We start from the raw sequence: 18,712 nt of genomic DNA, 5'->3' as shown, positions 1-18,712 counted from the left end.
GAGTTAGGACATCTTAGTTAAGAGTCGTCAGTCTCGCCGCTGAGCGTCACTCTCTATTTTACACTCCCGAGGATCTTTGTAACCATGCATGCCCATAGCAACCCTTCTCTTCATCTCACGACTCTCAAATCTCCTCATCTCGCTTTCTCCTTTGGTCCTGCTGTTTACTGCTCTCTCTTTTGTCTTAGTCACTTTACAACGAACGGGTATAGGCATAGCGTCCAGACCCATCAGCATGGGCACCACGCCAGGCCTGCCCCAAACCACCCTCTCCCCCGCTAAAGTCTTGGGCAAGTCCGAAGTCCTGTCCGGATGCAGATTAATGTAGCCATCATTGCAGAACCTAGTTGTTCTTCGCCCCCCAGGACAGCAGACGGACTTTCGACAACCTTCTTCGTAGCAAAGATTTCGGAAACAGGATTTGTACATGGCATCTTTTCCGTCTAAAGAAAACCGAGGGTACTGATTCAAGGCTTTTCTTGCAGAACTGAGAATATCCGAGTTGTTCACGCAGGACATCCTCCTGTTGGTGTATTCTCCAAGTTCTGCCCTCCTCGTGGCCTCCTCTTCTAACTCCAGCTGCCAGACCATCTCCTCCAGGGTCGATGGGCGTCCTTCCTCCAAGTCGCCGTCAGATGAGTAGGAGGAGCCAAGAAGAGATGGGTCGATCAAGCAGGAGAACTCTTGATCGGGCTTCCGTCGGTTGAGTGTTGATGTAGAGCCGACTCCGTTGTAGAATCTGAGCACACTCTTCTTCATCTTGGCTGAGAAGCCTCTCACGGGGAAGTAAGCTGGCAAATGGCCGGAGGATTTGAACAGAGATAAAAGATGTGACCGTGAGCGAAGTGAATTAAAGAGGTGGGTCTGTTAAAGGGGATTCACGTGAGACTAGAGATATCTCACAGGATTTCTGCTTTGCTCCCTGCAAAGGCTAGCTGGGTGAGGTGCTGCAGAATCGTAATCTCACAATCCATTGAATAGAGTTTCAAGGCTTCCACCTTCCTCCGTGGATAGACAGATACGCCCATGCATAAATTCCATTTGAAATCAGATCAACCAACACTGCCCGATAAAGGAAGCGTTGGACATGCTCCATAACCGTAATTTCACGCAATGACAGTCTGAGAGGGATACGAGTCATACGTAGCAAAGAGACGTAAATGCTCTCTACTCTCGAGTCTCAGCGAAGGTAGCAAATAGAATTTGACTTTGAAATGGTACAAGGTACAGACCACAATAAGGGACTCCCGCAGAGATTTCACCCTCCAGGGCAGAGACGCGGAGATAGTGGGAAAAAGTAATGTCTCGGCTCGGTTCAGAATTATAGTCAGGATTGTGAAACACGTCCGTCCAAAGTAGTTTTTGCGGGAGAGCTGTCAGCTGACTCTCCGAATACAGAAAGCAGGCCACGACGAGAAGACAATTTATGTGCACCTGGGACTCGTGAAGCCACAAGCAGGAAGCAGTGCCCACTGCCTACGCGAATTAGCAGAGAAGCCCGAACAAGCGTAGTCAACTCCAGTAAAAGCTGCTTTTAATGCTTTGCATGGGATAGGATGAGTACATACATACTATCAACAAATGGGTCAAAACATGCCAAATATACAGTAAAAAAAAGTATGCTCGTTAAGTGTAGTTTACCATCTGGATTCCTCCTGGTTAAATACAGTGAAATACAATTGCACAAGACGCCAAAAAAAGGAAAATCTGCACTGATCCAAGTACAGCCCTGACCAAACAGCAAAACATATTGAGCTTCCCCTCAACACATTAAGACTCCTTGTAATAATTCCTAATGGCAGAACAACCTGGCCCGTGAGGTCATCTTTTAATGAAATCCCCGATGCTTCTCAATTATCTCGATTCTTCATGCCAGGTCAAGTTTTAGAGCACCCAACTGGATCCTTGCCTGCCTGAGAACCAGTAGAGTATGACCCAGTTCGGTGAAATATTTTTGAACCCAAAAGATCTTTTCCTGTCTTTCCTTTGAAAGAGAAACGCTTTCTAAAATAGTTCCTTATCAAAGAGTTACTAGCTCCACGACCCATAGGCAAAGATCCATTCCTCCTCAAGCCACTCTCACCGTGATTCATGTCCAGGTTACCACAATTGCCTGTGACATCAGCTAAAAAGGTTTCTCCTTGATTCCTTTGAACTGATCTCCGCGTCATCTGTAAAGGTTCTGAAACTAGTGATGATGGTGGTTCAGCCCCAATGGTATTTCTATGGCACACTGGACAAGGGGGATCAAAACTTTGAGATTTAGGAGTTGTCTGCTCCAAGCAGTCAGCGTGAAAAACATGACTGCATGACAACACTCCAGCTATTGGCATATCACCACTTCTGACAATCCGATAAGAACTCCAAGGAGATTTCTGCCAGAGCATTCTTCCGCACAACCCACATTTTGGATTGTCAGCAGAGTGTAGCTTTCCGTTTTCCGAGTCTCTGTGTTCGGTGATCTCAAACCCTTCTCTATCAAATCCCATGTCATAGCTGCTTGCATTGCTCCACCTAAATCCTTCTCTTCTAGAACTTAAGCTGGGATCCGGAGAAGCATCCAACTCATGAAGATTATCAAGGGTTCTATGGAACTTACGCTCAAGACTAGATGTCCTCTCTGGCCAGAAAGGTGACGTAGTATTCTCACCAAGTGTCAATCTGCTTCTAACAGCAGGTTCTACTGCTTCACCAACTTCATTATCTGATACAGGATTTCGAAATACAAGAGGATAAACAGGTTTAGACATAAATGAACGCCTAGTTGAAAAGTTGGCATGGGTAGGGAAGGAAATGGGTTGTTTGGTTGACGACTCCCATCGAGAAGATTCAGAAAGTGGAGATGGTGATCCAAAACTGTTAGACATTCCAGCAGCGAAGCGCCTCTGCAACAGGCAAAAGTAAATAAATTATACTCAATACAAAAACCACATGGAACTTATCACCATTAATAAAATGTAAAGAATAAAGATTGCTTACCTCAGTAGACTGAGAAAATGGAGAAGCTTCCAGCCTTGATCCTGGCAGCACATTCGTATCTTGGTTATCCAATACAGAGCATAAAATCAGACAGCAAATATAGACATCAATATACAAGCAAAATTACCTCCTATGGAGGGTGTGGAAAATTCTGCAGAATTGTATTTTTCAACAGCTGGAGTCCAACGAGAGGAACCTTGTATAATGTCTGATGGACTTCCAAAATAAGAAAACACGCCATCAGATATAGAATGGTGATGATGATTAGGAGGATACTGTTCACTGCTCACCCTACTTCTGCTTCCTTTACTATGGGAAGATAAAGATGACCCATATAAAACAGCACCATGAGACCCATTAGACAATGCATCTGATTGGAACCTGCAATCCCATCTCCTCGAGAGTGGAGGAGAGAAGCTAGAATTTGTTCTCCAATGAGGTTCATTGGGCCCCATAGAATAGTCTCTACTATTTGTGTTTGATTTTGCCCCATGTGGCCCCGCGGCCACACAACAAAGAGCCCCCGTCTTAGCTATTTTTATGATTACAATCAAAGAAGAAATGAAAATTTCAAACTTCACAACTCATGCAAGCTGGACATTGTGAGATAAATTTGTAAGCTTCCCAAACACTCATTGCAATACTATAAAGCCAAATATCTTCAATATATACAAGTGAAATCATATTAGTTGCATTTGCTCATCAAAGCATGCAGCAATTAGCCAAGATCTTCTAGACTAGTCATTCACCTCCACAGCAACTTCATCAAGACTACATGGCCTCTTCTTTTGTTCTGCATAAAAAAGCCTTTCTTATCATATGGAGTACACAAAATGAAAACAAGAGCAAAGATAATTTCCAAAGATTGAACATGTAGATTCAAATAACATTTAAAATTTAACACAGCATTTATTCCTTAAATTTCTTCAAAAGTGGACAACTGGCAGTCCTTATTAATATCAGTACGCAAGCCTTCTAGACTAAAATCAAACTGATAATAGGTGAAGGATTGGGATCATATGTTCTGCTTGGAAATGGCCTCTGGTAATGCCTCACACCCTTGACAGTCCAGGTTCAAAAAGACATTAAAACCAGTAGCCCGGGCAGCAAAAATGACAAGCATATGTATTTGGTGCACACAAAAAGTGATATTTATTTCACAAAAGAAGAATGAAAGTTTCTGAAAATATGACCATTCCAATGGCAATGATAAATAACATAATATTTTAAAACACAGCCCCTAAAAATATGAGAAACATACACCCAGCAGTCCATTCCAATCAAGGGAATCTGGTTAGGTCGTACATCAGATATGGCGGCATCTTACAGAACCCACTGAGAGGGGGATTTTCATGTGCAATTTTCACAGGAGCCAGAATATAGTATAAATAACCCCAGCAAAAATTTCAAGAAAAAAACCCAGTAAGATTCACCAATTCCATATTATAGAATTGTCAAGATCACCAGCTCATGCTGACACTACCAGTTCCCACAGGCATTCTAAGTTTTCATTAACTATGTCCATGATTTTCAAGTGAGAACAATAATTTTAGCATTAACCTCAATTCCTTTAAACATTTTCTAAATAAAAAAATCCTTCAATTCTGTAAACTACACATATATGTGATATCCACTTGCCATAACAATTTTCATTGCGCAAAAACAGTTTATCATCTTGTGAAAAGAAAAAACACCTAGTCTTGGCATACATGTAGAAATATCCATCTGATTCCATATGTTGTAGGGAACTCTTCAAAGCAAAACAATATCCGGTCCTATATTTCTCGACAAGAAACTAGACAAAATTAAATCAAAACTTCAAAGTGACATATCCAAATGCATTATATGAGGCACATTAATCTTGCACTGTTTTTCACAATTAAAGTTTAACTGCAACTTGGAGTTGTTAAAATCCATACAAGAAGACTGGTCCAAGAACAATTAATGATATCTAAGGATATTCTCATGAAGGTTCATACAGCTTCTATGAATTGACTCAGAACCTAAATAGTTTACGCCAACTTGAACTCCTAGTTGGCTGCGCCAGCTTGGCAATTCATGGTTTCACTGTAATATACATTAGGCATTACAACAATATAGAAGATCTTTTTCTTTTCTGAATGATCAACAGCACAAAAGATCATCCTAAGAAACGAAAAAGATAAAGATAAAGCGGCATTTCCAGAAGATAATAAGACATTCCCCTGGTTACATACAAAATAAAAATGGAGAATACACATGGGAGATTTGGACCTTTGGCACTATGGTCACAGAGGGGAGTCTCCAGTTGTCAGGTCTTTGATTCGATCCTTACCAGGGAGGTAAAGGGGTGTGTGTGCATGTGTAATCAACATTCAAACAAAGGAATACACATGGAAGAATAAAACATAAGAACATGAGGAGCATATAAAGGAAATGGTAATCAACATTAAAATACTAAAGAAAATAATACAAAACGAGAATAAATTTATCAGAATTTAAAAATTAAAAAAAATCAGAATACTTTACAGACCACCTAACTTACGCACTGTAAAAACTAGTCAAGCCACGAACACTTTTTACTTGGCTCATTCAAATGAAATCACCTCAATATTAACAAACTCGTCTAATATTTTTGTATAAAGGAAGTATCACGACAAGCGGATTAACAAACCATCATTGAAGAACTAAAAATTATTAATGCAAATAAACCTATAGCAATCTCACTGCATTAAAGAAAGACTGGAGATCGTGCAAAATAAATCCAACAACCCACCACTCGGGATAATAAATCCAACCACAATTAGAGGAATGACCAAGTCATGCAAAAATACACTATCACTTCGTTGGTCAAACACAAGTGCTAATTTCTCATTATAGTCCTGCCATCCTTCCACAAAATTTTACTATTTTACAGAAAATAAAAATATTTTTAAGACAAAAAAATTATAACAGAGTTATAAAACCCAGACTGGTTCAACCAGACTTGGTCCATTATCCAGGCTATTGTTCGGTAAGACCCTGGGAAATGTTAAAACCTGGTTATCCAGACAGGATTCACTAGCTGACCCAGTAAAGTCAACTGAGTCTCTTCTCGTGTGGGTGAATTCTCCCCTGAGCAACACAGAAAGAGGGAGAGGAGGGAGGGGGGAAAGGACCCCCCCTCCTCCTCCTCTCTCTCTCTCTCAACAACCCACCCTTCCTAAATCAGGGGAGAAAATTTTCCTCCTTTACAAGTTGAAGACATCATCACAAGTCAATTACCAGTCAAACATGGTTGACCCTGGTTCAACTGGTATAGTTCACTATATCGGTTTTATAACATTGAACTGTAGTGATATAGTGACAATAAGAAAATGGACAACATCTAGGGAAACAAAAAAAAAGTTGGAGACACCATTAAAAAAGGAACAAAAGAACTATTCATGTCATTAACCACGATGTCCTTGAACCATATTCCGTGAGACCACCACCTTGATTCTGATTCATGGCCTCCAAGGCTATCGGTTTAAGCAGCTTGCAGCTGTGGTTCAATTTGAACTTAACAAAGACGACTATGAGCTGAGATGGTCTTCCACACCCAAATAAAATGCACTATAGAGTCAGCAGAATGGTGATTTCTATCATATTACACATTAAATTTCACTGCAAACACTCCATTTCAAGAACATGTGAATGATGGTTTAAAGAAAGGGAGAGGGAGACAGGGAGGTGAGGGACTGTCAAAGATTCAGTGATTCAGCATGCAGAGATAAAAGAAGAAACTCTATAAGATTAATTTTGACCAAAGTTAATAGAAAAGGTAGTTGCAGCGGCACATCTTTCATAGAAGCCAAGATATACTGACACTTAGCAGTCACAAATATTGTCATAACAGTAGGCTACACAAGTCATGTTCATATTCTGATGTTTTTTGGTGGCAGACAACATCAATCACCCTCTTCGTGTGGCTTAGTTTTGAACTCATAAATCTCCTAAAAAGAAACTGAAACAAAAGTTGCAAAAAGACAAGTAAAACCAGCTTACTCAGCACAAGGATGAATGAATTTATAGTTCTTCCATTCTGGTCCAAATAGTGGCAGTCACATAAATTGAACAATCACTAGATCTATTCCTAGAGCCATCGATCAAAGAGCTATGTCCTAGAAAATGCCAAATCTGGTATTGCATTTTTATACATAAACATACTTAACCAGTAATTTTTAGCGACTTCCCAGTAGAGCTGGAAACATGAATTACATAGTTGCAACAGGTAATACAAAATACACTGAATAGTACAGAACTAGATATTTCATTACAAGAGAAGAAATACTTGCAAAAAGCGGAATCCAAAACCTGAAGATACACACACAACTGTTCAATTTGGACCAACTTACCGTGCTAATATATTTTAATCGTGAATAAAAAATAAAATAAAATAAGCACAAAAACACAACAATAGTTCTTCGTTACAATATTCCAAAACATAAAGAGTGGAAATGGGAATACAGTATGCTTCAGAAGGAAAACAAGCAAAACATATTAGTAATATAACTTATAACATAGCATACTACAAACAACCACCAGAAAACTAATAAAAAAAGCGCCTTCCCGTATGAGATGAACAAAATATAATTACAAGCTTCCACGGATTCATAGCGCGGGCGAATAACCAAAAAATAACAAAAATCAACAAAAATTATTATCAACGCCAGACTTCATCATCTGATGTAATTAAGAAAAGAAAAATACCATGAACAGGTGAAGAATAAAAAAAGAAACGGAAAGGCAGAAATAATACGAAAAAAAAAAGGCATATAGATTATAGGTAAAGGAAGAAGGAGAGTGTACCTCGGAGGCAGCAGTTGATTTCGATCTGCTGCGTCAAGCTATGCAAAGAAAAGATAAAGAGGGCAGAAGGAAACTTCGAAACCCTAGCTTGGGCAACGAAAGGAAGGGGGGTGGGCCCCGTTATCGTATTTTGTTTGTTCCGTGGAGAGAACAGATTAAACAGAGAAGGAGAGGACAAAAACCGAAGAAAGAAGAGGAATAAAAGGGCACTGAAAGGGATGCGCACTCAGCACTTCCTCCGGAAAAGTACCGAAAAACGTGCCGGAGTTGAACTTCCCCCCACTCCCCTTTTCGCTCTTCTATTTTTCTTTTTTATTCTCTCTCTAAAATTTTGGGAATATATTGCTAAAACGCCTGTAAAATTAACGACTAAACAAACGAATTAATCTTGAGTTCGTCTCAAAGGAGGCCTAGGGGAGCAACCGGTGATTGGAGAATTTGAAGAAGTTCCACCCGTGGTACGTACCAGAATAGGTCGGCTAGCTGTGCCGTGTTGGGCCCAGTGCTATGCGGCGCATTGGTTAGTCCAACCCAATCCTGACCCAGGTGAGTGCCCTCCCCAATGGGTCCAAACGACGTTTCCTGAGTCATACTCACCTCACCTCATTTAAAGGTACTGAAATGGCTTTCAAGCTTTGGCTTCCCCTTTGGAGATGTCCAAAAATTTCTATCTCATTGACTTTTAATTCTTCTTTCCCCAAATGAGACTCTTTTCTCGCTTAGAATGGTTTACTTCCATAATGGGTCGAGTCACCTTCCTAAATCAGGGTAATATATCTGAGGTAAAATCTGATATATATCGATTGTTATATAACACAAATATCAACTTATATGTAACACATATTGACGATACATACATCCACCGATTTTTAGGACTAGTATGTCATATGTCACATGTATAGACCCACAAGAGGTACACTCGTTTTGTGCACGATTTGTTCCATGGGTCCTATGTAAATTAAAATGCTGATATTTATTACAGAATTTTTTTTTATATAAACTTGTGCATATAAGTGCACCTTTTTTTTTTAACTTTATGGACTTGAGTCCATAAAATTAACCATGAAATAGGGAGGGAGCTATAATTCCGACCGGACCAATCCCCGGCCCCTTGATCATATCGGCCAAGTGCTCTCCCACCAAGAAGCCCGCCAACCTACACCGCGAAGCTCTTACCACGGTCAGCCGAGCGAGAAGGGAGACACGAGACCTGCGTCGTCTCCAGGTGCATCCCTTATTCCTCCTTTCGCTGTCTCAATTCCTCTGTCATGTAATCTTTTCTTCCTTTCTGATTTTAATAATAAATTTATTGTACCGTGTTGCGAATCTATCCAAACAGAGCCTCGAGTTTCAAATCGAAGGAGTTGTGTACGTTCGTCCCAGGCATCTGTTTGGACAGTGCTTTGGGAGTTGGTTTGGTTTTGTTTCCTGATTCATCCTTTCGTGCTGAGGTACACTGGCATCCTTCGTCTGAGATTGGGTGGACTATCTGGCTTTCTTGTTTCTTCTATTGAAACTGATATTGGACACAATTCGGCATTCCTCCATGCTTCTGCTCCTGATCCGTTGGTGTGAGGATGCCTAGTTCAAATGATTTTACTGAGGAATTAGGCGAAAATTAATTAGTTTCCTTTGTAGGTTTTTCCTACTTTTTGACTTTACTGGAGTTGATTTCAGTAGCCCTTGTTATAGGAGGTTGGTTTTGTGCATTTACTTTCCGATGAAGGTTGTTTATGTTGTTGGTATTATGGCTTTCTCTCATCTTGCGGTATCATTTCACTGATGAAGGTTGATTGTCACTTTAGGACAATTGCCGCATCTTCTGTATTTTGTTATAGCTTTGTTGCTGTTCATCCACTAGATGTTGATGGTATTCTTGAACCTGTTTTGAGTTTCTATTTGATGGAAAAGATATTATTCCCGGTGCCATTATTCGTACTCATGAGTAGTCAACTACACCTTTGATCTTGTTGTGCCCACTCTTCGATTTAATATTTGACTTCCATTATTGTTGTGCAGAGGAGATGGGAAAGTTCACAGCTATAATCCTTGTGTGCTTGTTTGCTACTCTGCACGTTCCAGATGCATCTCCATTGCCAATCACGGCTCCAGCATTTCTGTGGTCGACACATGATCATGGGTAGGTTTATTTGCTTTATATCTTTGGTTTTATTTTATTTTTTCAGAAGTGGGAGGAGCAGTTATGGTCACTGTGGGTAGGCTGGGTCAAAACAATTACTCTACCAGTTAGTGATTTTTCTCTAGTGCTGAAAGGGGCCACCATTTAGATGTCTCTTGTTTTTCTTTCTTCTCTCGTCCTCCTTGGTCAACTGATTGTGCATTTGGGATGCATATACATATATTTAAAATTTTCAATTGTTTACCCTTTTGTTAGTGGGTGATAGCACAAACCTGGTTTCCACCATCCCACAAACGGTTGCCTTACACAAGTTTTTCTCAATGGTTAAGTTCTAAATTTACTGAATACAACTTTATTTTGGGCAAATGCTTGCATTCTTCTGGAAGAAGTTCATGTGCTCTTCGTTACTGTTTCCCTTTCTGGAAGTTTCCACTGCAATCTATCTTTCTGATGTATCGTGTAAACTTTATATTATGACACTTAATCTTTGATTCTATTCAGAAGGAACAGGCTTAGAAAACTTGTTTGGATCTTTTGCTTGTGGCAGCAAGTGACTGAATTTGCAGTTACCCTTGTAGTTTTTTTTTTTACATGGGTACATGCTCCTCCATCTTTACATTCTTAGACATACGGCTACAAGGTTGCTGTGTACTCTTGCATCTTCCAACATTATGATCATACAGCTTTGAAGTAGCCATCCCTTGTACTTGACTTCACTTCAAAGATAATGTAGTTGTATTGTCATTTATCTAAGTATTGGCTGAAGCAAAGCTTCCATTCACTACATTTAAGAAGGGAATGAATCTCTCATTTCCTTCAGAGCTTATGAGAGTAGATTTGCCTTCTTAAAAATCTTGGGGGATCATTAATGAAATTAATTAAGTTCATGAGTAAAACCCTTTTAACTAAATGACTTTGGCGGTATCGCACTTCAAAATGTGCAATGTGGAGGAACATCATTTCTATAAGATATCATTACTGCATAAAGGACGGGCTTCCATCTGACAACATACCTTGATTCGCAACCTGCATCTGGAAAGCGATTTGCAAGCGCAAGCCCCTACTTCAACAGATCACCTGTATCCACGCTGTGATTGGCTCCCCATAGATACTGGCTTGACACTTGCATTGGGAACTTTCCCTTGGCAGAATATTTACATATCTTCTTTCACCTTGTTTGCAATCCTCATATACTGGTCCATGATTTTTCACTCCTCCCATGACCTCGACCTGCTGGAACCTCGATCTCTGTTGAGATTTGTCGATGTTGGGTTGACACAGCTCAACTACTTAACACTCTCAACCAGCCTACATTATTGGGAAGTGTGAAGACCAGCAAATCTGAACGAAAACTCTTTGCAATACCCATATGCTGTCCTCCCTCTACTCCCTTCTCATCTCTCAGCATCAACAAGCATTCACCATCTGTGTTCTTGCTGGAAAATCCCCTCCTTCCATAAAGGTCACCCATTTCTTGTGGTGTGCTTTAAAGGGGAAGATCCTCACCCTTGACAATTTAATTTGTCGAATTAATATCCTTGAAAACAATTTATGCAAGCCTTGCAACTCTGATGTTGGGAAAATTGACCACCTCTTTCTCCATTGCCCCTTTTGTTTCATATTATGGGCACAACCCTTGCATAAATTTAGCCTTCATTATTGTCTACTGGCTTCCCTTCTGGAAGCTCTTGTTCATCTTTTCAGTTGTCTGAATACCAAATCTGGCAAAATCCTCTGGTGCCGTGAGGGGTGCTAAGTTAGAGATACTCTTGCTAATGAGGAGCTTGGCAGACAATAACACTTTATCTTCACTTTATGTTCTTTCTTTCCTTCTTTTCTAATAACAATGTGTTCATTTTCAGAGAGTAAAAGTTTATTTCATTCTTTTGACTAACTATTGCTATTATTTTCTTTTTTGATGATCGTTACCAATTGTGTTCTTATTTGGATGTCAAGTTGCTGTTTCATCTTTCCTTCCAAATTGTGTTCTTTTGCTTCTATTTTCCGTTTTCGGTTGTGTATGGTTGCCTTGATATTTGTTTCCTTTCTTTCTGACTATGTTCATGACTCCCCACTTTTAGTTTGTTCATGCTCTATTTGTTGATGTGGCTGAGTACCTTTTTTTTGTTTAGTATTGGCCTTGCATAAAAGCTCCAGATTAAGATCTCTTATCTTTTTGTTTTTTTGCTGATGCAGGGGGTCTGGTGGGATGAGTGAAATTGTGAACTACCGTAGACTCTCCACAAAGGACTTAGCCAAGACTGTGCTCTCTGAAGGGGGATGGTCGAATTTTGTGGTATTCTACTTTTCTTCAAGGTTCACTGCTAGTTCTAGTACTAGGGGTTTTCTTTAAATTACAAGTTTATCTTCTAAAAAATTAAGTTATTACTCTTTGATTGTGACCTTAGTGCTCTAGAGACAACCTTCAGAAGTCTGTTGATGTTGCAGTTGTTTTAGTGGGAAAAAAGGTATGGTGTTTCTTTAGAGAATCCTTTAGTGATGTTTCATCCTTTCAGATATCATTTAGATTCGTTTTGAAAGCAAACCAAGTTATGAACATTGTTGAGTTTTTATTTTTTAGAAAAAAATTACTTTAAAAAAAAATTAAAGGAGCAATTTTGTTGAGAAAGAAAAGGAAACAGCAAGCTAGCGGGGAGCTAGCTAATCATTTGACTAAGAGACATTACTTGAGGGAGAGAAATCACTTTACTAAATCACGCTGCATTTTCTGCAATCTTTCATGATGGTCAGATCAAGAATTTACCTCATGGGAAACTTGGAACAAATGAATCTGTATAGAAGCTGCTAGATCCATAATCTGGGCAAATTCTTGGTCAATGTGAGGATTTCTGCTTTTGTAAAATCTGATTTACATAAAGGACCATCAATGTGAGGAGTTCTGTCATCTACATCTTTAATTACTCTACCATAATCAGGATTACCAAGCGAACTCCTGTCAAAATATGGAGCCGGGGGGGGGGGGGGGAGGGTGTGGTTGTGATGGGCACGGGCTTCATCTAGCCTGTTTCTGAGGCCTTTGGCTAGACATGAAAGCAACTGATCTCAAATTCTTTCTGATAAGAGCAGCAGGCATTTCCAATTATTGGCTTTTTTAGCTTGTCTCTTTGAACTTAAATTCTTTCAGGATATGGTATACATATTACCAGCCGACCTCTCTGAACTGGCAAAATTTTATTTTACTGACTATTTTCTCATTCCAGTTGCTTAAAAGGCTCGAAGGTGTTTTTAGAGTTCTACCGTTTAAAAAAATGGAATTGTCTTTGGCTTTAATGAGCTAAATTTATCTTTAGATTGAAAGGAAATAGTGAGCAATGAGTCTCTGGTGGTAGCACTTTATGGCACCACATATTCTGTCGAATTGCAGTTTTCATGAATCATATTATTTCTTTGAATACCTCAGCTCCCTCTGAGGCTTGTGTCACATATATGACTGACTATGGAAATTAGGTAGATTAATCTCATTTGAGGTTTGAAGCTGAGTTTGGCACCAAAGTTTTGAATCATCTGGTGAACTTCGCTTGATTTAAGTATATTCCTTTTCATATACAGTTGCAATCTTCAGATATTTCTAGAAGCTCTCATGTGGAGCAAGACCTTATAGATCTGCTCAAGGTAATTACTTGTTATAATAGTCAAGTTTTTTGGCAGTAGGATTTTTTTAAGTGTGCTCATCACAGGGCTTCCTTCTTTTCCTCCAGGTCTCTTTCACAAGTTCCAATTTTTCAATGGCTTTTCCATATGTTTCAGTATCAGATGAAAAGGAAGCATTTGAAAATTCTTTGATTTCAGAGATTATGGAGACTTGTGGGGATCATACTCAAGTGAATAATGTTGCATTTACTGATTCATGTTCAGTAAAGGGAGAGGGTCTTGTGAAACTTGAAGGCCTTCCTGCGGCCTATGTAAAGTCAACAACTCAACTATATTGAATTACATTTTATTCTGTAGTTCTAGAAATTCTTTAAATGATCTGTTCATTAATTGCATAAAATTCTCATTATTAATTGGATACAAGCAGGAGTATATTCGTTCCAAGTTACAAACAGAGTCAAAGGGCCAGACAGATTTGGTCATTCTTTGCAGCAGTGATTCACAGTCATCAAATGAACTTGGTGAGAATGTTTCAGAAGGTATGTTAGCTTGTATGGCCTTTTGTCTTTCAGTTTCTGTAGTGAGACAGATTATTTATTTGAATTTTCTTTTTCAGGTGACATATTATCTGAACTTATCAGCTTTCTGGCAAAAAGTGATGCAAGGTATACTGTTCTGTTTACCTCCGATCCATACAGGTCAATTCATTACCCTTCTCACCAGACATTGGAGAGGTTTCTTGCTGAAGGCCCCTCAGGAAAAGAATCCATCAGTTCAACTAGCTGCGACAGTGTTTGTCAGTTCACATCAACACTTCTGGAAGGGGTCATAGTTGTAAGTTACTCCACCCCTTGGTTAAGAGTGCTATGGATTTTGTCATTAAGCTAAAAAGGATAATTTACCAATCTCAGTTTTGAAACTGTTTAAATTTATCAGAAGTAAAGTAATTTATATAATAGTAAGAGAGCGCAGATAATATCTATTCTTGACCATGGTCATATGATCAGACCAAAGTAAAGTAATTTATATAATAGTAAGAGAGCGCAGATAATATCTATTCTTGACCATGGTGATATGATCAGACCAAAGGAATTGAGGGTTCACGAACATCAAGAATACGAGACAAAAGGGCCCAAGTGTAAAAGTTTCGAAATCAGATTTTAGTTGTTAAACTTGATTAATTTGCATGCATAGGGACTTTTCTCATGGCAAAGAGGTCTTGCTCCTTGTTCTACACATGTTTAGCCAGCATATGTAGGATCAGATAAGCAAAAATCTCAGTATTATTTCCATGTCACCTGTGAATTTAGTCACATTGTTCATTAGAACTGGAAACCATTACAACATTCAACAGGGGTAATATGCTTAAATAATTTAAATATAGTTAAAATTACGTAAAGCTATCATGGAGTTATTGTGCCTAAATAAGCTAAAATTTAAGGTTTCTTGTGTGCTTCTAACGGTAAGCATGTCTTCATTAACCATCTTTTATGATATGATACACAATGTTACAAAATATATGCTATGCAAGGTTACAAAACACCTCTGAAACTTTTCAAATGATCCAATGTAGTGTTATTAGATCTAGACCAGGATGGTTGATTGAACCTGCTTCAGTTGGACCTGGTCTCTTGATTCTCTTCTATTCTTTTGAAACTAATATATTCAAGGTAAAAAGTGGAAAAAGTGGTCAACTTGGCTGTTTCGCATTGTCGGAAAGCCAACCCTTGCAGATGAGTTTGCTTGGTTGGATCAGTTTTGCCCTTCCTCCCTTTAGCAAAATGCGAGGGATGGACCTTCCCCTGTCAATGAGATCAATGAAGTTCCTTTGGCCTGAGTGTCCAGGGGGTTGGGGTGGCGGAGCTTAGTTCCCATCCAGTTCCTTTTATGTGTTAAAACTTTTATTATGAGGTATTGGCAATGTTATGTTGGTTCAATTGCTAAACTCTCCACCCTTTTTGGTTGTTGACTGTTCTGGTTCTAATAACATTTGTCCACGTCAATGAACCCTTGCATTTATTTCTAATTGGGTGATCCTATGTATAGATCTAAGAGAAGTTCTGTACTTTCATGATTTAATGGGCTTAATTAATACTATAAATTAAAAATGATGATCATTAAGCAGTTTTAACTGATAAACTTCATGACTCCTATTGAAAGTCAATAAACCATTTAGCTATATCTTCGTGGAGTTGATTAAGTGTTTGAATTGATAAACAAAAAAATTTGATCGAAGGACTGAATGCTTATCAATACTTACGGATGTGTGTTTTACTTAGAGTTGCATTATGATATTTGGTACATGTTTTATATAAATAGGTCAATTTTTTTTTTACTTATCTGAGGGTGGTTTTATTTTTATTTTTTTATGAGTGTTGATTTCACAGGCATACTGCACACTTTTTCCCTAATGAGACTTTTAACTCAAGGCCTCACACTTAAACACACCTCTAACATAGGGTTACTGTGCCAAATGCCCAATCCGCAATTTATCTAAAAATTTATTTTTAATAAAAAGTATATCTTAGAAGTTCTTGACAAACTATTTTTTGGCTTGAGGCTGTGATCTTGTGATCTCGTATTTCTGGTTACCTGATATGGTATCTGAGAAAGATTGGTGAACTCTGTTCGTTTGAACTTTCTGTGACATGACTGATGAATGATCTTTTAGTGTTATAGTCATTACATTTTTGTGGTTTTTTCTCTTTGAAGCATAACAGTTGCACTTTTTTTGCTTGTTGACTTCAGGGAATTGTTCTGCTGTTGATCCTGATATCAGGCCTCCTATGTATGTTGGGTATTGATACTCCTACTAGGTTTGAGCCCCCTCAGGAGTCTTAATGTTTTTCATTCAGGGATCTGATCCCTCATGACATCTTTGCACTGTTAAGAGCTACAACTTTCATTTTCTCCATCGGAAAGGGGGCTGTATCTGGCTAAGGGTAATGATATTCCAACTTCCATGTTAATGCGGGCTTGTCCTGGTAGGATTTCGACCTAATATGTTCTTATGCCTCAGGATATTGTAATTTATTCTCTTGTTCATAAAAGTAAATCGTTTACCATTAATCTTTGACAGGATGTAAAATGATGGCATAGAACTCTCATTTTCCTGACGTGAACAATAAAATTGCAGTCATTTAATTATTTCTTCAGTAATTGCTGTTGATTTTAAAACTCTGGATTGGATAATTATACCATAGGAAAGACAGAATACTCGAATTTATTGGTTTAGTAAGAATTGAGCTAATTTATTGGTTTAGACAGAATACAAACTCTTCTCAGCCTGAATTTGGGTCAAGTAAACGGATCAATGGCGAATACGATTATGGTTCAAGCTCCGCCGCCCCTGGTTTGAAAGTATGAACAGCTTCCTTGGTTACCCTAAGCTTGAGCGCCATTATAGTTGCAGAGGGATAAGCACGTGAAGAATCTCACTATCAAATATATTTTATTCTCTCTCTCACCTACTGTGAGTACCCAGACGATGGATTTGATTCTGCACACTTTTTAAAGGGGACGAAATCTTTGTACCCCCTTACGTTACACAGCAAGCAAGGTCGTTACCAGATTGGTAGAGCTTCCGCTTCTCTGCAATTTATCTTAGTGGGTTACAGAGCTGCCGCAATGCCCTTGAATGTACTACTACTAGTGAAGAAGAGTCTCAAGTTAAATCTTGCTAAATGACTCGTGAAACGAGCACAATAATCAGTGGGCCAAACCCTTTAAGATGGAATTGATCTAGGCTTGTAGCCTTCTCAGAAGTTGTTCGTTTTCTGCTGCCAAATGAAGACTCCCACCTGATCTTGTATAATAATAACACGTTATGGGAATAAGAAGACGTCGAGCATCTTTCTTATATTTGCCCTTTTAAGGGGGTTGGCTCGGAAATCTATCGCCCTCACCTTCACCCTTTAAAAGGCAAAAAAAATATAATAATGCTAAGATGTTGCAGGCCGGGCTTTCAGTCTATCACAGAGAAAGAGCGAGAAAGGTGCATTTTTTTGCTCGAAGTGAGAGTTCCTAGAGATCTAACTGATGCTTATTCCTTGCATTATTTATGCATTTAATCTCTCTGATGCACGTCCCTTCTCATGAAAAGCACCTTTTCTTCTCCAAAATTGACAGTTCCTAGATTTGTTTCTTTAAGTTTTTTAAATAGTCATCACTCATCAGCTATCAAATCCGCCTTAAAAACTCTTTTTTTTCTCTTTTTCTGACCTATTTTCCCCTGAATGTAAAACAAACTGTGGTAACACAAATCAGCTCATATCGTATCCTACTCTATGAAATTTTCTGTCTTCAGTTTTCACAACATGATATTGCATATTTATTTACTGATTAATTCCTCATGGATCTCCATGTACAGAAGTTTATGATGTTAATTAAATCTAACTGTTCATCCTCGACAAAATTAAAACGCGGAAGGACAGTGCTTCCTCGTCTGGAATGCGGACCTCACAGTACCCTCCATGCTGCACCCGTACCTGACTTTATCTTATCCGCCGCTCCTACTTCCTTCTTGCAGAAATTCTTCCCGTCTTTTCCCATTTTTTTTGGTTTTCAAGCGATTTTCCGGGCATCTGGTTTCTCTCGTTGCGAGAGTGGAACAGCGAGCTATCACAGACTGCGAGGCAAGACAGGGCACTTACTAGTTACCACACATCGCGTGCATTGGACAAGGATTGAGCTCAAAGCCTTAGAAGGGTCTAAATGTTTAATACCAGCGTTGCGAAGGATGTAACTATGAGGGGAAAAAGGAACAGTTTCAGGTTTTCAGCTTCTAAAACTGAAAATGGAGCTGCTCTTTACTTTGCCTCTTTTTTGGCAAACCAAGGAACATGGACTGTTTTCTCTGCGAAGAAGAGACGGAATCAAATAGGCAATGAGGGTAATAAAGCAAAAGCCAATGTCACAGCAGGCCTAGATTCACGAGTCCCCTCACTTCCCTAGATTAAGCATATCTCTACAGTGAGTGCTGTACCCAGCTGGTCTACCTTTCCATTCAAACTCACACACTTCCATTTAATTCTCCTCGCTCCAGCAAATGCTTCTGAAAATGATCTTTTTTTAGTACGTAATATGAAATGGTTCTCCTCCACTATCTTCTATATACGCGGCTATCTTCTTGGGGAAGCAAAAGAAACCATATGTTTCCACTAATAGGAGAAT

General features: G+C 39.0%; 2 protein-coding genes across 4 annotated transcripts; one reads left to right on the top strand and one right to left on the bottom strand.

Annotated features, from left to right (window-relative positions):
• Positions 1-1,603: 1,603 nt before the first annotated feature.
• On the bottom strand, positions 1,604-8,073 carry LOC137956164 (uncharacterized). 3 transcript variants are annotated; one of them, XM_068803532.1, is made up of 5 exons: positions 7,789-8,073; positions 3,270-3,772; positions 3,107-3,195; positions 2,980-3,020; positions 1,604-2,885 (listed from the first exon to the last, which is right to left on the bottom strand). In XM_068803532.1, the coding sequence occupies exons 2-5, from the start codon at positions 3,470-3,472 to the stop codon at positions 1,878-1,880; spliced, it is 1,341 nt and encodes a 446-aa protein (XP_068659633.1). In that variant the 5' UTR covers positions 3,473-3,772; positions 7,789-8,073; the 3' UTR covers positions 1,604-1,877. The 3 variants fall into 3 exon arrangements, with proteins under 3 accessions (XP_068659633.1, XP_068659634.1, XP_068659632.1); XM_068803533.1 differs by having other exon boundaries at positions 3,729-3,772; positions 7,789-8,071; XM_068803531.1 differs by having other exon boundaries at positions 3,107-3,772.
• An 814-nt stretch (positions 8,074-8,887) lies between these two features.
• LOC137956566 (uncharacterized) lies at positions 8,888-16,695 on the top strand. Its single transcript, XM_068804109.1, has 9 exons — positions 8,888-9,013; positions 9,808-9,928; positions 12,125-12,224; positions 12,337-12,396; positions 13,499-13,561; positions 13,648-13,851; positions 13,968-14,079; positions 14,157-14,374; positions 16,289-16,695. Exons 2-9 carry the CDS (start codon positions 9,813-9,815, stop codon positions 16,379-16,381), a joined length of 966 nt encoding a protein of 321 aa, XP_068660210.1. The 5' UTR covers positions 8,888-9,013; positions 9,808-9,812; the 3' UTR covers positions 16,382-16,695.
• Positions 16,696-18,712: the final 2,017 nt, after the last annotated feature.

This window comes from Aristolochia californica, unplaced genomic scaffold (genome assembly GCF_029961685.1).
Source record: "Aristolochia californica isolate CCGP_79_NKW_82.1479 unplaced genomic scaffold, dmAriCali1.0.hap1 SCAF_2, whole genome shotgun sequence".
Classification (NCBI taxonomy): Eukaryota; Viridiplantae; Streptophyta; class Magnoliopsida; order Piperales; family Aristolochiaceae; genus Aristolochia; species Aristolochia californica.
This window is presented reverse-complemented; position numbering and strand designations above follow the sequence as displayed.